The sequence below is a fragment of the Capricornis sumatraensis genome, chromosome 3 (genome assembly GCF_032405125.1).
Source record: "Capricornis sumatraensis isolate serow.1 chromosome 3, serow.2, whole genome shotgun sequence".
NCBI classification, from domain to species: Eukaryota; Metazoa; Chordata; class Mammalia; order Artiodactyla; family Bovidae; genus Capricornis; species Capricornis sumatraensis.
Genome location: NC_091071.1, coordinates 14,397,129 through 14,419,751, shown reverse-complemented (window position 1 = coordinate 14,419,751; position 22,623 = coordinate 14,397,129). Strand labels below are relative to the sequence as shown.

The following is a 22,623-nucleotide window of genomic DNA, read 5'->3' as shown; positions in this document are numbered from 1 at the left end:
CATTCCTTCCAAAGAAATCCCAGGGTTGATCTTGCAGTCCAAGGGACTCTCAAGAGCCCTTGCCAACACCACAGTTCAAGAGCATCAGTTCTTCGGCGCTCTGCCTTCTTCACAGTCCAACTCACACATCCATACATGACCACAGGAAAAACCATAGCCTTGATTAGACAGACCTTAGTCGGCAAAGTAACGTCTCTGCTTTTGAATATACTATCTAGGTTGGTCATCACTTTTCTTCCAAGGAGTAAGCGTCTTTCAATTTCATGGCTGCAGTCACCATCTGCAGTGATTCTGGAGCCCCCAAAAATAAAGTCTGACACTGTTTCTACTGTTTCCCCATCTATTTCCCATCAAGTGATGGGATCAGGTGCCATGATCTTCGTTTTCTGAATGTTGAGCTTTAAGCCAACTTTTTCGCTCTCCTCTTTCACTTTCATCAAGAGGCTTTTGAGTTCCTCTTCACTTTCTGCCATAAGGGTGGTGTCATCTGCGTATCTGAGGTTATTGATATTTCTCCCGGCAATCTTGATTCCAGCTTGTGTTTCTTCCAGTCCAGCGTTTCTCATGATGTACTCTGCATATAAGTTAAATAAGCAGGGTGACAATATACAGCTGTTAACATCAGATGACCAAAACACTAGAGGTTCAGCTTCTAGACCTTAATCCTGAGGAAATAGCTTTTTCTTAATTAACCGGTTCTAGAACACAACGTAGGCGGACTTATTTCTAGCTGGGGGGGGCTCTCGTGGGCAATGCGCACGCGCGCGCAGGGCACGGCCGCGGACGTGAGGCGTGCGGGCGCGTGCGCAGCAGAGCCGCAGGGTGGTGCTACTGCTGCGGCTGTGCTCACCGGGCTCTTGTTCCCGGCATGGGCATTTCGCTCTCTTCGCTGCTGACTGTGCTGTCGCTCTTCTCCGGCCGGTGGCTCGAACTAGGTCAGTGTGCTGGCCTGCCCGACTGTCCCAGGAGGCAGGAGGAAAAGGGTGGGGCGCTCGGCCACCGCGGCTGGCAGCGCCCGGAGCTACCTCCCAGGGGCGGCCAACTGGGCGAGGGGATTAACAGTTCATATCGCTGTATTTCATTTTTTTTTAACTTTTAATTCTGGAATATTTTGAGCATAAAAAAATTAATAAAACAAGCTTTTCCCGCCCGCCCCACCCCCACCCCCCACGTACCTGTTTCCCAGCTTAAACAGTTGCCAGTTTTAATCTTGCTTGTTTGGAACCCCTTCCATTTTTCCATTCCTCTGGGAGATTTAGTTTGGAGTCAATTGAGGCACGATACAGTTTTATTCGTAATTAGTTTGAATAGCCAAAAAGACGAGAAATCACACACACACACACACACACACACACACACACACACACAAGTATCACTAAGTCTCCCACATAAAAATTTAACAATACTCCTTAATGTCATTAAACATCCAGTTAGTGTTCAAATTCATCTGCTCTGTTCTTAAATTATAGTTTACTTGTTGAATAAATGTCAAAATAAAATTCAAATATTGTTCTTGTGTGTTGTTTCTTAGTTCTCTTTTAGTCAGAATTTCCTGCTTGCTCTGTTCCATCCTCCAGCCTCCCTTAAAGTTGATGAAATCATTAGTGTGTGTTAAAATGAGATCCAGAAAAGGGCCAAAGATAAGATTCTGGGGAACATGAAAACATGTGGACTCTGCCTTTAGGGAACTTACAGTACTTAGACATCTTTAGGTAAAAACACAACAAAGTAGTACATCAAGCCAGAAAAGTGTGGCCTTTAGGGTCTTGGTTTCTTCCTGTCAAATGAGGGAGTTGAAATAAAGATCCTTTTAATTCTATGATTTTTTTTTGAGGTATTCAAACAGCAAGTATGAGAGTTCATTCGATTATTTGATGATAATTTTTGTGTACTTGTGCTAGGTGCCAGGTATAACCTGGGAAAATAGATGTAGTTCTTTTCTTTCTTATGTATTGGAGAAGAGGCAAAGAAACAACATGAGTAGAAGAATGAGTGGAAAGTTGATAGATGTATTTAAGCCTATGCTGTTGTTTAGTCGCTAACTCGTGTCGGGCTCTTGCGACTCCAAGGACTGTAGCCTACCAGGCTCCTCTGTCCATGGAATTTCCCAGGCAAGTATTCTGTAGTGGGTTGCCATTTCCTTCTCCAGGGGATCTTCCCAACCCAAGGATCAAACCTGCATCTCCTGCATTGGCAGGCAGATTCTTAAAATGTTTAGATTTATCTCAGTGGAACAAAGGGTTGTCATGCAGAGGGACAGAGAGGTAAAGAAAGAAAATCATTTGTTGAAAACCTGCTAACTGCTAAGTCACTTCAGTCGTGTTCAACTCTGTGCGACCCCATAGACGGCAGCCCACCAGGCTCCCCCGCCCGTCCCTGGGATTCTCCAGGCAAGAACACTGGAGTGGGTTGTCATTTCCTTCTCCAATGCATGAAAGTGAAAGTGAAGTCGCTCAGTCATGTCTGACTCTTAGCGACCTCATGGACTGCAGCCTACCAGGCTCCTCTGTCCATGGGATTTTCCAGGCAAGAGTACTGAAGTGGGGTACCATTGCCTTCTCCGGTTGAAAACCTACCATGTGCTAAACATTTCACACATTTTAATATAGCCATGCATTTGAGTTAGTTAGATATTACCCCCTTTTTATAAATGAAGAAACTGAAATCCAGAAAAAGTAATTTGCCCAAGGTCATTCAGCAAATTAAGTGACAGAACAAGAATTTAAAACCAAATTTTTCAACCTCCAGATTTTTTCACTATAGCATTGAGTCTTATATGATCCAAATATTGCCACTTGTTTTATATATATTCATGTAATTAATGACCACTCTCTTTTTCCTCAGCAGGAAATGGGCAGACAACCAACATGGTCCAGCTACCAGGTGGGAGATTCCAGATGGGAACCAATTCACCAGATGGCAGAGATGGTGAAGGACCTGTCCGTGAGGTGACGGTAAAACCCTTTGCCATCGACATATTTCCTGTCACCAACAAAGACTTCAGGTACTCCCAGTGTTCTTCCAGGAGAAAACTCCTGGAAGAGTTATTCTAATAGTATTTCACAATATTTAAAAGGAAATTAGCTTGTTCACTATCAGAATATGATCTTTACAAGTGTTATCTGCATTTTTCAGATGAGGAATCTGAAGTCCAAAGAGGTTTACCTCATTTTTCGTTAGTGGCCAGTTGGGCCTGTAACTCAGATCCCCTGATTCTTGAGCCAGTGGATTGTCCCACGCACTGGGCATAGCGCTGAGAAATATGGGCAGAAGTCAGACACTCTTCAACAGGGGAGGAGAAATCGAGAGAAGGGTCATAATAGTTGAGAGTTCCTTAAATTCCCTTTATATTGGGTTGGCCAAAAAGTGACTTTGGTTTTAAGTAAAAATGACATATTTTTCCATTTCAACAAGGACGTTATTGAACTAACTGAACAAACTCTTGGCCAACCCATTATTAGTAAATGGAATTATTTCCAGAATCAAACATTTTTATTCCAGCGTTATCTAAGAATTAGATTGTCATGTTGAATGCCTCAATGTCCCCAAAGTGATACATTTTGGCTAGGCTAAAGTAGAAACTGATCCAGCATATGTCAGTAATTTACCTTCAAAGAGTGGAGGGAGGAGTATGTAGAAAGGAGTGGGGAAGGAAGGGGAGAGGGTGGGAAGATAAATAAAGCAAATGTGAAAAATGACTTAAATTTTACATTTGTGGATTTAAGTTTTCAAGATCAAAACTTGTTGGTGAAAATTGATTCAGGAGACTCAGGCTAAAATAAACATAAAGATTGTCAGTAAATTCCTCAGGCCTTCTAACTCATTCCTTCCACCTCTAGGGATTAGTCTTAAAGAATTAAGGTTGTTTAGCTAAAAAGGTGACTTTGTAAATAAATGTTAACAACTTAAGGATCACTTAAATATATTGTATCAATATAACAGAATACTTAGCAGCCTTAAAAAAACCTGTTGTCAAAAAGAGAGTTAAAAAGTGTTGTGAAGAAAGGTTACAAAATACTACACAAGATATGGCCCAGTTTTTTAAACTATGTGTATAGAATGTATATGCATTAAAAAGAACTGGAAGAAGCAATATTGCATGAGGTGATGGATTTTGCTCATGTTTTTGTGATTTCCCAATGAAAATAATGACAGGAAGAACCTTATGAAAGCGATTTAAAAACCCTTGATTGGGGACATCAGTGGCAGTCTAGTGGTTAAGACTCTGTGCTCCCAAGGCAGGGCACTGGTTCAGTTCTTGGTCAGGGAACTGAGATTCTGCATGCTGCACAGTGTAGCCAAAATAAATAAATAAATAAATTAGAGATGTCATCTTTAAAAAAAAAAAAACTTGGTTGTGGAGTGAAGAGGGAGAGAATATAGACAGTTTATCTTGGTGTGATAATGGATGATTTTAGTTTTTTTCTTTTTACTTACCTATGTTTTCTCATTTTTCTATAATATGTTATATATGCTTTAAAAAATATTTTTAAAAGGAAAGTTATTAAAATCAAAGGAGAAATCACTTCTGATCAGGCTCACACCACATCATGACATCCATAAATTGCTAGCTAGATAGATGCATTCTTTTATGTTTCAAATGATGACCTTTTAGATGAAATATAACGTCACCCCCAGCAAGCCCCTAAACTTTGCTTAGAATCCATAATCTGTGTTTACCTCTCTGGTAAGAGTCTCAAACCATTCAGATGGTCAGAGGTCAGTAAGTAGCTATTGCTACCAAATCTCACCTCCTCCTCCATTCTCAATACCCCTTTGATGGGTGAACAGTGTCTTCTCATTATCAGAGGGCTGACACCAACCGGGTACTCTCAGTCCAGAGAAAACAATCTGTCTTATCCTGGAAATCTGCATGTTGAAATTGGCTCAGCCATACCAAACTATATGAAAATCCATTCTAAAATCTCAGCAAGTCATTAAAAAAAAATTCACTTATTTATTTGGTGACATTGGGTCTTAGTTGCAGCACTTGGACTTTCTAGTTGTGGCTTTCAGGTTCAGTAGCTCCTCGGCATGCGGGATCTTAGTTTTTTCCAACCAGGGATTGAACCCACACTCCCTGCATTACAAGGCAGATTCTTAACCGCTCAACCACAGGGAAGTCCCTCAGCAAGTCATTTTGATTTGACTCAATTTCTCTCATCTGTCTGAGGGAGATAGTAAAACCTATTATCCCTTCCTCCCATGATTGATCTGAGATTAGGTATGTGATGAAGAGAGACCCACTCCCTGACCTTGAATCTTCTGAGCAGCTTTATTCATTATCTTCAAAAACTGGAGATAATCCAGATGAAATCTGGTCCATCCATCCAGTGAAATACTACTCACCAATAAAAAAGAACAAAAACTGCCAAAAAAAAAAAAAAGGCAACAAACTACTGACAATGTCAACAACACGGATGCTTCTTGGAAGCAGTATGCTAAGTGAAAGAGGGCAGACCCCAAAACTACATACTGCAGGATTCAGTCTATGTGAATTGATATTCTGGGAAAGGCAGAACTATAGGGACGAAAAACAGATCAGTGATTGAGGAGGCATCGGGGAATTTTGGGGGGCAGTTAATGGAACTGCTCTGTATCTAGATTGTGACAATGACTATATGCTTTATCAAAACTCACAAAACTATATACCCCAGAAAGTGTGAATTCTCCTGTTTGTGAACTGCACACACAGAAACAAATTTTAAAAGAAAATCTGCTCAGGCTCTCAGGTTAATTCCTTGTAGTTCCTGAGGACTCTATGATGTGTGACTAATAGGATAAGGGTGTATGAGGTTTGCTGAAGCAAGAGAGGGTGAGGGTGGAGCACAGAAGCCTGTCAGCTAAATTATGAAATCTCTCTTTTTAGGGAGTTTGTCAGGGAGAAAAAGTACCGCACAGAGGCTGAGGTGTTTGGGTGGAGCTTTGTCTTTGAGGACCTTGTCTCTGATGAGCTTAGAAACAAAGCAACCCAGAGAATGCAGGTAAGAGAACCCAGGCTTGCAGCTGGGTTCATGGGAGTGGGACCTGGACCGAGAACCCTATAGGGTCTAGGGGGTCACCTGGGCCACCGTAGAGAATCAAACCTGAGAACCAGAGGCAGGGAAGAAGCCAGACAGACCCACCCTGGAAGAGCCAGATGAAATTCACTCTGTGCTGAGGTCCGCATAGAGAGACCCTGTAAGATGCAAATAATACACAGGGTTCAGGGTACTCCCTGGACCAGCCAGAGAACCCCTGGAGAAGCCTCCTTCTAATAAGGGTGGCTCAGTGGTAAAGAATCCACCTGCCAACGCAGGAGATGAGGGTTTGATCCCTGATCCAGGAAGATCCAACATGCCAAGGAGTGACCAAGGCTGTGTGCCCCAACTACTGAAGCCCATGAGCCACGATAAGAGAACCCACTGCAACAAGAAGCCCGCATACGGCAACTAGAGAGTGGCGCCGCTCACCCTAGCTAGAGGAAAGCCCGCGCAGCAGCAAACACCCCGCACAGCCATAAACAAATGAATAAGTAAAAGATCCCAGACGCAGCCTCACTTGGACCACCTGAGTCTCAGCCTGCAGTCTCTACCTCCTGGGTGTCCTTCAGGAAGGTGCCTCGCTGGGTCAGAGCACCTTGTAATTGCGCTCCTTCTTTTTCACAGTCTCTCCTCTGGTGGCTCCCCATGGAAAGGGCATTCTGGAGGCAGGTAAGGGTTGGTTCCTCTGTTTTGTTCCTTACCCCTGCTGACTCTCATTCTGGAAGCCTGGCTTCCCGTGATCCCTTGCACATCTGGGAATACTGAGTTTTAAAGGATGATGGAGAAATTTCAGGGAAGCAGCCAAGCTGCCCCGTGTGCTCTGCACCGGTCCTTTTACCCTGGCCCATCCCCTTTGTCCCCTTTCTCCCTTTCGTCTCGTGTAGTCCTTTCTGTCTCTGGACCTCTCCTCTCTCACCAGGCTCTCTCTTCCTACTTCCTTGCTCCATCTAGTGGTAAAAGCTGAACTCAGGCACCCTAAGCCTAGCCTTCCTCAGACTTCCATGAGCTCCCAGAAGCTTGTCTCACTTCATCCTGGCTATCAGCCTGCAGGTCCTGGCTCTGGCATCCGAGAGAAACTGGAGTTCCCAGTGGTACACGTGAGCTGGAATGATGCCCGTGCCTACTGTGCTTGGCGGGGGAAACGGCTGCCCACTGAGGAAGAGTGGGAGTTTGCTGCCCGAGGGAGCTTGAAGGGTATAGAGACGCCAGGGCGAGCTCCCTTGATTCTTTCTCTCCATCCTGCCTTGCATGGGGGCGGGGGAGGGGGGGCTTCAAAGGGTGGGACGGGCTCACACTCCCTGGAGTAGTGCTTCTTACACTCTGTGGTCATGGATCATTGTTACTGTTATTTCTAATCTGTCTCAAACCAGTACTTCCATAAAACACCATAAAAATTAATAGCTAGAAAATGGAATGAAAAAACACATACTTTTTTTTAGTTGTTGAAGATTCCACAGACATGTGCCATTTCAGATAAACACAATCAGAACCACATGGCATGAGGAAAAGAAAAGTATTGCCTCTACTGGATACCTTTTCCATAGCTGTGGAAGGATTAATGTGACAAACTGCTGTTTGTTCATAACTCAGTTATTTTTCAATCCTAACTAAACAAAAAATTAGAGTGAAATGGCAATTCCCCGTATTCACTGCCTCTACACACTCTTTGAATGAACATCAGCTATACCCATAGTCAGTATTATTAATGTGGTAAATGAGGTTGCTTGTCCATTGATCCAGTCTAAGTCCAATGAACAAGTCTCTCAGTGCTTACCCTCGGTTTCTGTACTTACCCCAGCATGAGTGGGTAACAGATAGTCTACAGAATGGCACTGGTCCAAACCACACCTAGGACTGTGCTGTCCAGGAACAGATCCGAAGTCAGGGGCTCTGAGTGCAGTTCTGTGAGGGCAAGGGAAGGGTGTGAGATGTCAAAGTGAATCATCTCACTCTTCTTTCTCATCACCTCCTCTTCCTTTCGGTCCCCTCGCTCCTTCCGTGTCTTTCCCTTCTTCCCCAACCCTTTACCTCTCCCCTCCTCTGCTGTCTCCTTGCCCTCCCGGCAGGTCAGGTGTACCCCTGGGGAAACAAGTTCCAGCCAAACCGCACCAACCTGTGGCAGGTAAGACAAGTTCCTCGCCCTTGTTCTTTTCTCAGACTGTGGATTGAGACTTTCTGCAGCCTGGGCATGGCATTAGGCCATGGGATTCAGGGGCCTCCATGTTCTAACAGACTGGAAACCTGGTAAAGGGCAAAAGACAGTGAAGTGGGGCTGCGTGGTGAAGATGAGCAGTGTGTGCTCGGGAGCGCATCCCTGCCTGGGACGGTGGGGGAGTGACTGGACGGTGAACGTGCCATTTGAGCTGGTGGAACTGAAGCTTGCCAGGAGAAAAGTGGAGGAAACACCATGTGTGTCAGCAGTGGGAAAGGGTCCAGTGTGTCCAGAGACATGACAGACTCCGAGGGCTCGTGCACAGAGCCACTGCCCTCCAATCAAATGAATAAGTTGAACAAATGACCTCAGCAAACACTGGTTACTTGTTCCAGAATCTTGGTGGTAAAGAGCAGGAGGTGAGGAAGGCAGGGTCAGGGCAGGTAAGGGAGAGTGAAGCCTGTTGGTGGTGGAAGGGAAGGGTTAGGTACAAGGGAACACTGGTTCCTGTCGGGAGAGGCGGGGTACAGAGTGGGGAGACGGGGCCTTTCCTCCGAAGGCACACGGGGTTCATGCAGCTGAGGGAAGTCTCTGAGAGTGGAGAAGTGGGTGGGCTGGGCGGGTGTGGACACACGGGGAACCACACACTTCCTAATCCAGCCAGGAGGTCATGGCGGAGGACAGGAGGCAGCTGGCTTGGGATCTCAGGTCACTGCCCCATGCCCTTCCCCTACCCCAGAGGGTGCCGCAAGATGGCCTTGGTTAAAACCCCTCTGGGCAAGTGGATGGTAAATCCTGTAGCCTAAACATCCCTTCCCGCCCATCCCAGGGAAAGTTCCCCAAGGGCGACAAGGCTGAGGATGGCTTCCACGGCGTCTCCCCCGTGAATGCCTTCCCCCCACAGAACGACTATGGTAAGACTGCACAGCGGGTTGCTGTCAGCGCTCAGAGGTTGGTTGGCGGGATGGTTCTGCCTGGTGGTCGAGGCAGGAGAAGCAACGGTGGGAAGCAGTCGGTCCCCGGGCAGTTGTTGGTCAGCGCAGGTGTGGGGGTCATACCCAGCCAGGGCCTGAGCCACCGCTGTGCTGCAGGGCTCTATGACCTCATGGGCAATGTATGGGAGTGGACGGCGTCACAGTACCAGGCTGCCGACCAGGACATGCGTGTCCTCCGGGGGGCGTCCTGGATCGACACAGCCGACGGCTCTGCCAACCACCGGGCACGTGTCACCACCAGGTGAGGGGCTGGGTCCTGGTCTCCTGGAGCACAGGTGGCACTGGAGCTGCCGTGGGCGCTGCTTCCACCCCTCTCTCTCCACTGAGGGGTGTGGGTCCAGAAGAGAAGGCAAGCCGAGCTCACCAGGTAAAGCCCGGAGCCCGGTGCCTTTTCCTGCCAGCTCTCAGCACCGAGGGAGACTATGTCTGACGTCTTAATTATGTGGGTTTCTCTTGTCTTCATAGCTAGGCATGCAGAGGGAGGGGACTGGAATGGCCACATCCATAGGTCATGGCGAGGGATCATTGAAATATTAACTTTTCTAACAAGAGGGCATGTAAAAAAAACATTTTCTGCCACCATTTTGTTTTACAATCAAGGAAAAATAGTCTCAGGGAGGTTCTGGGACCTGCTCATTTCATATGGATGATTAGTGATGGTCAGTGCTGGCCCCTGAATGGTAGAGTTCCCAGCTCCCAAGGTGCCTTCTAGGACTTTCTGCTTTGTCTGTAGATTTATTTTGATTAATCTCCCTGCAGCTCCTCCTGCTCCTGGGTTCCTTAAGGATGGTAGAGAGGCCTTGTGGATTATCCTCACCTTTTTCTTTTTTTTTTTTTTTTTAACGTTTACTTACTTATTTGTTTGGCTGCATTGCATCAGGCAGGATCTTTCATTGTGACTCACAAACTCTCTAGTTGTGGCACCTGGGCTCAGTAGTTGCAGTGCACTGGTTTACTTGCCCCGAGGAATGTGGGATCTTCATTCCCCGACCAGGAATCGAACCCCATTCCCTGCATTGCAAGGCGGATTTTTAACCACTGGGCCACCAGAGGAGTCTTTCCCCTTTTACCTTAGGACAAAGGAGTGGAGAAAGTATTGGTCTGGGGACCAGGAAATTGGGTTTGCTGCTGATTCCACTGAAGCAGTGGTTGGCCTTGGGCAAGACATGTAAATCTTCCTGGTATCTGATTCTGGGGTCTGTGAGATGGTGAACAAAGCCTACCCTCCAGAGCAGTAAGAGAAATAGCAAATGCAGGAATCCACGTGAAAGTTCTTTGAAAAGTGTGAGTACTGATTGACACTGTGATGGTCTCACTTGTTGCCAACAGGTTCTTTTTGGCTGAGTTATTAGTCTAAACTGCCAACAGTTGGAAGTTATTAGGCACGGCCTTTCCCGCCTTCCATGCAGTCTCAGGACCACCCTCGATTCCTCCACCCTGTCCCAAGGTCCCTTCTTACCTCTCCCCACTCCCCAGGAATGGCATGCCCTCTGGACCTGCCCTCGCGCCACTTTTCTTTCCAATCTGGGCCCTCCCCAGTCCCCAGCCCCCAAACTCCTCAGACCACAGCAGGCCCTGGGAGCTAGAGCAGGAGAGCTGGGTGAGGCCCAGGCCCCTTTCTCAGCAAATGTCCGTTCTCTCTCCCCTTCTCTGGTGGCAGGATGGGCAACACTCCGGATTCTGCCTCAGACAACCTAGGCTTCCGCTGCGCTTCCAGTGCAGGCCGACCTCCCGGAGAGCTGTAAGTGGCCATGCAGAAACCAGAAGAGTCCCGTGGCACCCAGGCCACTCCCCGGCCACATTCCAAACACAGCCAGACTCCGGATGACCTCCATACCCTTCCGCATCCTCTGTGACAGGCACCTCTCCCCAGGGCAGGAAAGGACCCTGACCTCCACAGAGGGGTGACACTGTGTCTTGGAGAAGGGGCCCAACTTATTGATTGTGGCCAGGAGCTGGATGTTTCTCTTAGAGGTCAGATATTGACCATATAGGGGCTACATATTCAAACAGCTGGGTCACAGTGCTCAGAAAGGCAGTTTGTGAAAAAAATTTTCAATCTGCTCCTTCCCCTTTCATGATGTCTGACCCAGGGATCTGACATTATTCAAGGCAGAATCTCTCCCAACCCAGGAATCGAACCAGGGTCTCATGCATTGCAGGCGGATTCTTTACCAACTGAGCTCTCAGGGAATCCAGAATCTCCCCAGGCCTCTTTGTTTTGCCAGCAAGTTGCCATAGAAAGAAAATTATTCCTTTATTTGCCTTATTTGTGGGGTTTCACACATCTCCGAGGGAACCTGGTTTCCAGCACGTGAAATGCAGTTCCGTGGGCTCTTTAAAGCTCAATGTCAGTCTTAAAAGGGTCTAGGAGAACCATGGATTTACCAGGTGAGACTGTGCACCATGGGAGTCACAGAATGAATAGTACTCAAAAGAAACAGCAGATGATTCCCTTTCTATTGTTAATTATGCAAGGGCTCTATACACATGCCTCTATACACGTCCCCAGAGAAGAACCTGCTCCCGTGGTGCCACTGGATATTGTGGGGTCAGTAAAAATCGCCTGTGATTGTGATTCTCAGACTGTTCTCTTTCATCCTCACCCTGGGACCCTCTGGGCAGTGCACTGAGTGTGAATAACTCTGGGCCTCCCAGAGGAGAAGCGGAGATGGTAGTACATCTGGGCAGTGGAGCTTCCTAGAGGCTCCAGGTTCTAGACCACAGCTGGTCCCCCAGTCCGGGGGCCTGGCTCCAGCTGCACTGACCACCAAGTGATGCCCCTGAGAGGGGAGAGTGGCCCCAGTTCCTGGGGTCCTGGCCAGGGCCCTGCACACGCTCTCACCCCTTTTCGGTGGCGTCTGCACCGTGCCTGAACCCCGCCCCACCTACCCTGCCCGCCCTTCCCTCAGAAGTCCTCCTCAACCAGGGAGAGGAGCACGGCCTTGGGCGTGTTCTCGAAGAGGGCCGCCCGGTTCTGCTGCTGCCCCTTCTTCACCCAGTGACCATAGATCCGGAAAGCGTAGGCGTCGATGAGTCGCCGCAGAGGCCGGAGGGCATAGGGGTCTCGAATGACGATCTCCCGGGTCACGGGCTTCACCCGGCGGTACTGGTAGTAGATGCGCACTGAAGCCAGCACCGTCAGGCAGATCACCTGCGGGGGCGGGGCCTGAGCACCGGGCCACACCCCCCTGGCCCGTCTCCTCCCGTCCCGCGCAGGCCGACCCGAGCTCGGATGCCTCCAAGCCTTGCGCGGCGTCGGTTGGGCGCGTCCTACCGTCACCGCCCCCAATTACCCCCATTCCCGCCCGACCCGCAAAAGCAGCAACAGAAGCCGGAAGAAACAGCTGGAACCATCACGGGGCAGGCTGGGAGGGGAAGGGCGGGTGCTCTGGAAACGCCGTGGTCGTAAGGAGTCCTTATGAAGGGCACTGGGGGCTTGGGTTTCAGGGGCCCTGAGTGGGAGGTGAGCCCGCAGTACCTTGAACTTGCCCCGGGGGCTGAAGTGACGCACTTCCTCCACCACGTACTGCTGGAAGAAGGGGTGCGCCAAGGCCTCTTCTGCCGAGCAGCGGTTCTGGGGGCTCACCACCAAGAAGCGGGAAACCTGAGAGAAACACGGCGGAACGGAGGACGTGTCAGGCCGGGGTCTCTCCCCCACCAGGCTCCCCCCGACTCCGACACCGCACGCCGGGAACCCTGGACTTGCCCCTCGCCTGAGCCCGGGAGCCAGCATGTCCGGCCTCTCACCAAGTCCTTCACGGTGTCGGAGTAATCGTCCCATTCCGGTGAGCCAAACTGGTAGTTGCCACTCATGATCATTCTCAACATCAGCATCTGCTTGCGGTGCCAGAAGGGCGGGGAGCCGGCCAGCAGCGTGTACATGATGACCCCCGTGCTCCACCTGGCACCGGGGGACCGGCGGAGCGAGGCAGGTGGGCGGGCTGTAGCGCCCACCCGTATTCCCCCTTCCCCAGTATGGTGCTCCCAGTCAGGGGAGCACCCCTGTCCCTACAGGTCACCTCCCTCCCCCCAACACACTCACATGTCCACCTCCTTCCCATAGCCGGGGTGGTCATCGTTCATGGAGCACTCGATGATCTCAGGGGCCAGGTAACTGGGGGTCCCACAGACCTCTGCAGGGACAGTTTCCATCGGGGCAGGTCAGAAGAGGCACATGGAAGAGAAAGGCCCACAGAGAGTAGACGTGGAACTGATATGGTATGGCCGGACTGGGATTCTGAACACGGCCCCAGGCTCAGAGCCAAGGGCAGGCCAGGGTGCTGGCTCCTGTGGCCACCCGCTTGGCCTATCAGTGGTTTGGTGATAGGAGCCAGCACTGGGTTAGAACACAGGCAGTGGGAACCTGGCTCAGCCCAGTCCTGGGAAGAGACAGCCAGCCTTGAAATGGTAGGATTTTTTTATTCTTGGGGGGAAAAAAGTCCCAGGCAGTCCCTGTTCCCAGGAGAGCTGATGAGAGAGCCTGAGCCCCTGACACGGGCCAGGGCCACGTTACCGGACCTCGCAGCTTCTCTCCTGGCTCCAGCTGGCAGGAAAAGCCGAAGTCTGTAAGCTTGATGTTCATGTTATCGTCCAGGAGGATGTTCTCAGGCTTCAGATCCCGATGCACGATGTTGAGCCTGTGCAAGGTGGCGATCACCTCCAGCAGGGCTCTCATGATCTTCCTAGGATGGCACAGGCACCCGTTACCCTCATCTGCTACTCTGCAGGGTCAGATAACAGGCGGGGAGACTGAAGCCCACAGGCCAGCCCGACTGCAAGTGACAGAGGACTCCAGACAGGCGGGCCCACCTAGGCTGGGTCAAGGAAGGAGGGATACCGCCATAGCCATGGTGCACACTCCCCAACCAGACCAGTGCACGCCGTGCCGCCTCCACGACCTCCGTGCCTAAGCTGGACTCGGACAGGAAGTAGGGAGGGGGCAAGTGGACCCTCACCTGGTCTCCTTCTCACTCAGGGTGACCTTCTCAGTGAGGTAGTCAAAGAGCTCCCCTCTCTTCATCCTGTGGGGACAGAGGATTTGTCACTGCATGGGCCAGCAGGTTACCCCCTCCTTACCTGATTTCCCACCTAACACCTCCAGGGGCAAAGTGGCCCACTCCCCACGAAGGACCACAATCTGCAGGGAGGAGCTGGGGAAGTGAGTGGAGAGGCTGTCTGGGAAGGTTGGAGTAAGAACAAGGGACACTGGAAGGGTGGGGTGGCACCGTTGGGAGGGTCCCCCATGTGTGAGTGACAGCATGGACTGGGACCCATCAAAGCCAAAATCAGAGTCGGGGGAGGAGAAAGGGACCCTGAGTCACTGGCCCAAGGTCCCAGACCCAGATCAGAAGGACCAGAGTGTCCTGACTTTTTCCAGGAACAAATGGAAGCAGCAGCAGTACAAGTGATGGAGGAGCGCTTTTGTCTATTTTCGGATTTCTTAGGATTAAGAAGTGTGATTCCATCTTCCCACTTGAGAGGATCTAGAAGGAGGTCTCTGCTGGAATAATCTAGTTATACCCTGGAGGGCAACTTGAGGCAGCATTATAAATAACTTCCCGAGCAACTTCTTCAAAGGTTAGAGACATTTGAGCTGCCCCCAAGGGCTCTACAGGACTGAGCCACTGAGCAGAGCTGAGACAGCTGCAGCTGGGCAAGGCCAGAGGGGTCCGGCAACCCACTCCAGTACTGTTGCCTGGAGAATCCCATGGACAGAGGAGCTTTTGGTGGGCTACAGTCCACGGGGTCGCAAAGAGTCGGACACGACTGAGTGACTTCACCTCACCTGCCCACCCCTTCAGGGAAAGCAGGGCCCAAGAGATTTTGGCCAGTATTGGAGGGAGACAAGAAAATCCTTGAATTTAGCTGGTGCAGCAGGGAGGGGAGTTCTGTTTGAAGAGCAGCCCACAAATTACAGATGTAAGCCTTGTTTCAGACATTATCGGTACCATGTTCTTAAAAAGCAATGTGTGCCTCCGGTTTTGATCACTTCGATTCCATTTTAAACACACTAGGAGAATTCACTAATGGCAGCAGCAGCAGCAGCAGCAGCAAAAAGATGTACCAGTAAACACTGGGACACTGCAAGGTCCATCAGCAGGCTCCTGCCTTCCTAGAGCTGGCAGTTTAATTATACACAAAGGCCAAATTAAATGGTGTCTCCATGAAAAAAAGTAACACTGTGCATGTTCTGTAGGGTGACAAAAAAAAAGTTCCAACAACAAAAATTAAGTTCCAACAATACAAAATCTGCTTGAATAATTCTCTGAAGTAAATCTAGTCCCTAGATGATAATGGTGATGATGACATTGATGATAATGTCAATCTTTGAACTTCATGCCAAATACACTCTCTACCGCCTGCCTCTCTCATGGGCCTCTTGCCCCAATACTGCCTCAGATCTTCCCTCTGCTGGGGGCTCCTTCTCTGGGTCTTGGCTGGACTCCATCTCACCCTTCATCCAGGTCTCTGCTTAGGTCCCTTCTGGAGAACATTCCCCACCCGCTCCCTCTGACCCTTGCTCAGCTCTGTGTGTCTGGATATGTGCATAACTCTGTGTGTGTTTCATGGCTTGATTGCTTTCTCCTCACTCCCTGCGAAAACTAGCGCATGTAGGCTTGCATATCCTCAGCGTCTGGAATAAGCATTGCCTGGTGGCCCTGGTCATCAGCATGGTAGTTAGTGATGACTAGCATTTACATTGTGTCAGTCCCTGTGTATTTATTACTCCTGCAAGACTGATGAGAAAGCTGATGTGGAAAGTAAATCATCCCGCCCAGAAGGGACCCAGGGTTCAAAACCTGGCAGCCTGACCCCAAGGGGCTGATCTGCCTAAAGCCTTTCTGTCCTTATTTGATGTCCACCATGTAGGGGGCTGGCTGCTGGTCTCCAGGAAGCCCTGAATGGGGGGCCACAATAGAATTTTCTCAGTTAGGCCCCAGGCCTGGGTACTTACAGATCAAACACCAAGAAGAAGAAGGTGTTGGTCTCATAAGTGTCCTTCAGCTGTACTGAAATGGAAATGGCTCATCTCAGGAGCAGAGGAGCCCAGGCGGGGCAGTGGAGGTGCAGGGGCGAGGGGATTAAAGCCGCTGTGGGCCGACTCAGAAGCTGGAGGGGGTATCAGGTTTTAAAGGAAGCCTCCCCCTCCCCCCGGGAGAGGGGGCAGCCAGGGACTTTGAACTCCACATTCCCCCACCCACACCCCTGCCTGTCATCCCTTCTGTGGGGCTGAAAGAAGAGCCTTGGAGCTGAATCCTGGGAGCAGGAAGGTGGAGCTGGGAGCCCCAAGCCTCTGGGCACTGTGCTGCCGGAGCCCTGGGTTGCGGGAGACAGTCTGGGTGTTTCTGGCTGGCTGCACTGGGGCCACACTCCCTGGCCTGGGTTATCAGCGCAGAACGGGGGCAGAGCACCCTGCTGCGGCTCGGGGCCACCACTCACTGATGTTGGGGTGTCCCGAGACCTTGCGCAGGATGTCCACCTCCTTCTGCGTGGCTTCTCGCAGCTCCTGCACCTCCTGGGAGCTGAAGCTGCCCCCGCCGGTGATGTCGATGATCTTCACAGCGTACTCCTGGCACGTGGGCTTGTGGATGCAACGCCTGACGACGCTGCTCACTCCCCTGGGGGTGCAGAGGACAGATGGTCCTGGGGGTCCCTCACCCCAGGGCGAGGCCCACATTCAGGCCACAGTAGAAAGGTCCTGCCTTGTCCCCCAACTCCCTGTGAGCTTCGGGGCAGCAGTCGCCAACTTTGGGGCCCATTTTTGGCACCAGGGGCCAGTTTCATGAAAGACAGTTTTTTCACGGACCTGTGGGATGAGGGATGGTTTCGGGATGATTCAAGCGCATTACATTTATTGTCCATTTTATTTCTATTAGTATTGCATCAGCTCCACCTCAGAGCATCAGGCATTAGATCCTGGAGGTTAGGAACCCCTGCTTTGGGGGACAGAAGGTTGAAGAAGGCTTGAGGGGGGAGCGGGGTGATTTGCCTGGAGCCAAAGAGGAAGAAGTCTGCTGTCAGGCCTCCTGGTTCCCGTCAGTGCTCTTTCTCAGCTCAGAGGAAGAAACCGTACACTCCTAGGACCGCGAGCTGCATTCTGACGCCTGATCCCTGACCTTGGGCCAAGGCTGGGTTGGGATGTGCTGTCAACAACTCTGGGGTTAGGGGGTGGGGCTCCCTTTGCTGGGAGGGTCTCTGATCTGGGTGCCCTTATACCTGCTTCCTCCATCCCAAACCCCAAACTGAAGTTTTCTCCAAGTGGACAGTGCTTTGGGGATGAAGACGGTCAGGGCTCAGGGTCAAGGAGAGATTGCTCCTGCCCCCAGAGCCGGCCAGAAGCTTGGACTGCACTTCTTGGGGGAGGTCTGGGCCTTACCTGCCCAGGATCTCCTTGGGCTCATAGTTCTCGTAGAAGCTCTGTGCAGAATAGGAGTCTGGCAGTGACTTGTCCTGGGTCATGTCAGCTCTAAGAGGGGAACAGAAAGAAACCGTCAGCCTTCCTGACCTAGGGGATGTGGTCTGTGAGGTCTAAAACCATCTCTCCCTTAGCTTTGTATTTCCTGGCAGAGGGCTGACCTCTTGTGAATATTCAAAATAAATGCTTGTGAATTTTATAGATAGCCAATGGGAATGTGCTGTATAACACAGGGAGCTCAACCTGGTGCTCTGTCAACCTAGAGGGGTGGGATGGGATGGGAGGTGGGAGGGAGGTTCAAGAAGGAAGGAACGTTAAGCATAGCTACGGCTGATTCATGTTGATACATGGCAGAAACCAACACAACACTGTAAAACAATTACCCTTCAATTAAAAATCAATAAATTTTTAAAAATAAAATTTAAAAACCGCTTGTGAATTTTAAGAAAGCTCTGGAAAGAGCCCAGCTTGCTTCTCCCCACTGTTGTAAACTTTTGTGACCCCAGGTGACCACGTGGCTCACAAAATGTTCTCCTTGTTAGCTGTGGCTCCCCAGAAGGAGCAGCAGATGGTCAGCCAGGTCCAAGCCCAGGTTCGAGGCAGGAATCAGACCACTGGGCCCCAGGGTTAGCTCTGACAAAGCCAACACACCCCTGGGTTTAGGAAGAACCAACAAACTCTGCAAAGGACAAATTAAAGTGCCTTTTCTTTTCCTCTTGGAGGAGATGAAGCCAGTTCTGCTTTCCTTTGCCTGCCCTCTGCACTTGTGGAAAAGGTGAGAAACTTCACGGTTTCATCTTCAAATATGGCGCCCCCATTATCTCACCTTATTGCTCCAGAAGTAACTGTCCTACCAGGAAAACACCTCTCCTTCCAGGACAGGCTTCCTATGCTTCCCTGCTGCTTCCTCACTCCTCCCATCCTTACTCAGGACTTCCGTCGTCACTCTTCCTCCTGCTCTCTTCCTTCCTTCCTCTGTTCTCTTTTCTCCTTCCTTCCTATTTTTTTCCCTTCCTTTTTTAAAAAGTTTTTTTTTGCCTGTATTGTTGTTTTATTTTGGGGGCTGCACCACTGGGCATGCAGGATCCTCGTTCCCCAACCCGGGATCAAACCCACACCCCCTGCACTGGAAGCTTGGCATCTTAACCACTGGACCACCAAGGAAGTCCCCTTTCCTCCATCCTTCTTTCATACTCTGAGAAGCACTGTGCCAGGTGCTCCGAGGGAGGCAGAGCTTGATGGGTGAGTCCTGGTCCCGGCCTCTGGTGTCACTCATGGACATGTGCCCACTCCATCCAACTGTGATGGTCTCTGGGACTTCCCAACCACCCCTCCCGCTGGGCCCAGTGCAGGTGCTGCTCCATAGATATAAGTCAGCAGCCAGAGGGATCCCTCTGGTCCAGATTCCTGCCCACAGGATGGTCCTGTCCTCAGCATGCCCTGGGCCCTACCTAACGGTGACCAGTGAGCCCTCGGTGGCCCCGCTGCACGGTGAGCAGAGCAGAGCCAGGACACTCAGGCCTGCACCCGGAGGAGCTGGCCAGCTTTGCTTCAGGAACGTGGAGGTCACTGGGCACTGAACTCCTTCCTCGCTCGGAAGATTTGAGGAATGGAGAAAATGCTGTACCGACTGGAAGAGGGGCAGAGAGAAAATGGGCACGAGCTTCTGCTCAGCACGGCCAAAGCTGCCTCTGGTCCCACTTCCATCTCGCTTTCTGGGTCCAAGAAGGCCTGGCCTGATCAAGGGGCCAGTTTGCTGACTGGCGGCAGCCCGGGCTGCCTGGGGACAGGCTGGCTGTTCCAGGAAGCCTGGTGTCTTCACTGCTGGGTGCCTGGTTACCGGGGGAAGGACAAGAATAACAACAGTCTCCTCTGCCAGCGGCAGGCCTGGCGCTGCCTCCACTCCACCCTCGTCTGCAACCCTGGCTGAGCACAGGAGTGTCTGTTCCCCAGAAAAATTAGCCCAGTTCCTGGTGAGTCCTGTAAAGCTCCAAGGCGGGCATCTGTTCCCCTGCTCCCCACCTCTCAAAGCCGAGTAGGAGGTCTCTCCCTTCCCCCAGCCCTCCATGCACAGAGGGTGTAGCTGGACCCAGCCTGGCATGCCATCCCATCCAGGGGCCCCATTCCCTGGCACAACTAGCTCCACCGGAGTTCTGGCACTGGGCGGGTGAGGTCCATCTGGCCCCATCCCCTTGCTCTAGGCCTAACTTGGGGCCAGCTTCGTGCCTCTGTCCACCGTCCCCACCTGCATCCCCCAAGGCGCCTTTGGAAAGGGTTCCCAAATGCGAGGACGTAGCCCGGTCCTTTTTGGAACATAACATCTCTCCTCAAAACTGAGAGTCGGCAAGCAGTCACAGGGATCTACTTTCTGTGGACAAATACCTTCAAAAGTCAATGCTGCCATTCTCCTGGGTTCGCCTACTGTCAGAAGTGGGGAGAAGTGGGCCTAGTGGGTTTGGGAGGGTTCTGTCTTCTCTACCCCATGACTTCTCCTGCTCCCCACCTGGCTTTTATCACTCACTGACCCAGCTACTCACCGCTATGTCCTCGCAGGCCCTGGAGTGAACGTGATGGGGATCCCAAAGGTCCCGGACCCGCCCAGGGAGAGGGGACAGCAGAGGACTGAAGTGTGTCCCGAGCAGATACTTGTGGCCCGAGTAGGGTATCTTGCTGTTCTTCCTGCTACTTGAGGACGGAAGGCTGATGTGCCAAAAATAAAGCACAACTGCAAAGCTGGGATGCTGGCCAAGGCTTGGCAGGCCAAGTCTCACCAGGGGCTGACCTCTGGTGGAGGGTGAAGGAAGTTCGGGCGGCCTGGGAGCAGGCAGGACAGCAGGTGGTGATCAGCTGGTGACCAGTCTTCCCTCGGGAGCTCACTCAGCCTCCCACCTGTGGGAGAACAAAGCCAGCTTGCCAGAAATGCACTGGCTTCTCTGTGTGCTGAACGCCCTGGAGACACCCCTGTGCGCCCACCCTGCAGTCTGGCTGCCCGGGGGAGCCGCTCAGCTACAATTTGTGTGGCTGCCTGACCAAACGCAGACCTCAAAGTTTATCCCGGACTCCATCTCTGATCAGCCTCCAACATTTCATTCTCAACTCATTTTGTTTTCAGCCAGCAGTTCCTGATGAATGAGAGAAGGTTCATGTGCCAGGAAAAAACACTTGGGTGCTAACCGTGGGCAGCTTTGGGCTCTTTGGGTGAGGGTCCTCATCAGTGTGATTCTAGCTTAAGAGGTTGACAGAATTATATGCTGGCACAAAAAGGACACTTTAAAAGATATTTCAGAGAAATTAAGCTTTTTATATCTATTTTTTATTTAATAATTTGTTTGGCTGTGTCGAGTCCTAGCTGCGGCTGGCGGGGTCTTTGATCTTCTTTGCCACTTCTTTGCATGAGGACTCTAGTTGGGGCATGTGTCATCTACATCCCTGACTCAGGCCTTCTGCGCTGGGTGCGTGAAGTCTTAGCCACCAGACCACCAGAGAAGTCCCAGTAGACACTTTTTTAATGCTCTCTCATTCCAAAGCTACCTGTTCTTCAAACCCCTAATTCTAATACAGCAAATGAAGAAAGGGATAATACAGTCTTCATATAGATGCTGAGCCTCTAAAAACCCACTTAGTGAGCATTTTACAATGTACTGCAAATGCACTCTATCGAGCCCCTGAAACTCTGGTATTAAGCCAGTTTTAGAGAATGTGACTTGTTCAATGAGGTCACCAAGTAGAAGGGCCTAAGTCAACCCCAGGTGTAGGCCCACGTGCTCGTTCCACATCACCATCTCTTTCATTCTAGGGAAATACTTTGCTGAATTGTTACACAGAAAGGAGTTGTAAATGATTTTGTCTCTATCCATAAAGGCCACCAGCTTACTGAGATGCAACATCTGGTCCCAAGGATGAAAACACTTAAGTCCCCTCTTACTGTCAAAAAGACTCATTTTTTTTCCCTCTCCTGATTCTAAGCTGTAGACTCATGCTGGTTTAGTTTCAGTGCAAGATAAAAATCCCTCTGACCTTAGGGCAAAAGGCCAACATACCTAATGAATCACTCCCTGTGCCCTTTTCTGTACAGTCATGGTTCCCCCCAGGGAGAGGCCAGGTAAGCCAGACTCTTGCATTTTATTGTCGGAGGTTCATTTTCCTTGGATTCACTGCTTCAACCCTATTTGGGTACCCAACATACATCATCTTGCCTTGGACATAAACGGCATTAACACTATGAACTCAGGGGTTTTAGGCGTTTAGGAAAATAGGCAAAGGAGCCCACTGGTGAACCCAGGAGGGAATAGGCTGGGGGACTGGACAAGAGTGAATTGTCTATGGTCATTTAGGTCCTTGGGCAATGCAGTCTTGGCCTCTTTCAGGAACTGAATTAGATTAGGTACAGAATGGGGCACTCTGAGAAAACTGCTGAGGATAGGAGGTAACAACTGAATAATTCACTCAACAGCACTTCACTCACCTCATGGTAACAGAGAGAAAAATAAAAATCAGATAATGGGAGCTCTGAGAGGTATATTTGAAAGTCAGAAAACTGCAGACCTGAGGTCAAGAAGCAAATGAAATTTTGAGTTGTGAAGGATAGAGCTGGATTCATTAAAAAAAAAAAAAGATGCACACTAAATGGAATCCATCTCCTTAAGGTAACATGGAGTGAGCAACTTGAATCTTTCAGGAAGAGCAATACACCATGCCTTACATAGAATGAATGAATTTTTTTTTTTTTAATTTGGCTATGTCAAGTCTTAGTTGTAGCACATGGGATTTTTTGTTGCAACAGACTCTCTAGCTGCGGCACACAGGCTTAGCTGCCTCTTGGCCTAAGAGTGGGATCTCAGTTCTCTGACCAGGGATGGAATCCATGATCCCTACATTGCAAGGCAGATTCTTAGCCATTGGATCACCAGGGAAGGCCCCATAATGCCTTAAGTGGAGTGAAAGCACTTGCAGAGGAACTGCCTGCATTAAGGGAATGATTTTTCATCTCCAACCAATTAACTGGATGTTCTAGGGTGACAGTGACAGGTACTG

The 22,623-nt window shown here is 50.3% G+C and overlaps 2 protein-coding genes across 8 annotated transcripts; one reads left to right on the top strand and one right to left on the bottom strand.

Annotated features, from left to right (window-relative positions):
- The first annotated feature begins 835 nt into the window (after window positions 1–835).
- Window positions 836–11,722, top strand: SUMF2 (sulfatase modifying factor 2). Of its 6 annotated transcripts, none has more exons than XM_068968157.1 (9): window positions 836–935; window positions 2,845–3,004; window positions 5,870–5,984; window positions 6,648–6,692; window positions 7,067–7,217; window positions 8,090–8,145; window positions 9,005–9,089; window positions 9,267–9,411; window positions 10,831–11,722. In XM_068968157.1, the coding sequence occupies exons 1-9, from the start codon at window positions 869–871 to the stop codon at window positions 10,913–10,915; spliced, it is 909 nt and encodes a 302-aa protein (XP_068824258.1). In that variant the 5' UTR covers window positions 836–868; the 3' UTR covers window positions 10,916–11,722. The 6 variants fall into 6 exon arrangements, with proteins under 6 accessions (XP_068824258.1, XP_068824262.1, XP_068824259.1 ...); XM_068968158.1 differs by having other exon boundaries at window positions 840–935; window positions 2,848–3,004; XM_068968159.1 differs by having other exon boundaries at window positions 840–935; window positions 2,848–3,013.
- A 356-nt stretch (window positions 11,723–12,078) lies between these two features.
- On the bottom strand, window positions 12,079–20,248 carry PHKG1 (phosphorylase kinase catalytic subunit gamma 1). Of its 2 annotated transcripts, none has more exons than XM_068967579.1 (10): window positions 20,127–20,248; window positions 17,551–17,640; window positions 16,614–16,792; window positions 16,129–16,183; window positions 14,129–14,194; window positions 13,692–13,855; window positions 13,216–13,306; window positions 12,921–13,074; window positions 12,652–12,777; window positions 12,079–12,324 (listed from the first exon to the last, which is right to left on the bottom strand). In XM_068967579.1, the coding sequence occupies exons 2-10, from the start codon at window positions 17,631–17,633 to the stop codon at window positions 12,079–12,081; spliced, it is 1,164 nt and encodes a 387-aa protein (XP_068823680.1). In that variant the 5' UTR covers window positions 17,634–17,640; window positions 20,127–20,248. The 2 variants fall into 2 exon arrangements, with proteins under 2 accessions (XP_068823680.1, XP_068823681.1); XM_068967580.1 differs by lacking the exon at window positions 20,127–20,248 and adding an exon at window positions 19,276–19,296 and having other exon boundaries at window positions 17,551–17,618.
- Between the last annotated feature and the right edge of the window lie 2,375 nt (window positions 20,249–22,623).

Excerpts from the sequence above, each read along its gene's own strand:
- SUMF2 (XM_068968159.1), top strand. The coding sequence starts at position 869 with ATGGGCATTTCGCTCTCTTCGCTGCTGACTGTGCTGTCGCTCTTCTCC. Across the intron at positions 6,693-7,066 it reads AAAGGGCATTCTGGAGGCAG|CCTGCAGGTCCTGGCTCTGG; the intron begins GTAAGGGTTGGT and ends CCTGGCTATCAG. Across the intron at positions 7,218-8,089 it reads TGCCCGAGGGAGCTTGAAGG|GTCAGGTGTACCCCTGGGGA; the intron begins GTATAGAGACGC and ends CCCTCCCGGCAG.
- PHKG1 (XM_068967580.1), bottom strand. The coding sequence starts at position 19,296 with ATGGAAGTGGGACCAGAGGCA. Across the intron at positions 16,793-17,550 it reads CCCAAGGAGATCCTGGGCAG|GGGAGTGAGCAGCGTCGTCA; the intron begins GTAAGGCCCAGA and ends CTGCACCCCCAG. Across the intron at positions 16,184-16,613 it reads CTCGGGACACCCCAACATCA|TACAGCTGAAGGACACTTAT; the intron begins GTGAGTGGTGGC and ends TTTCCATTTCAG.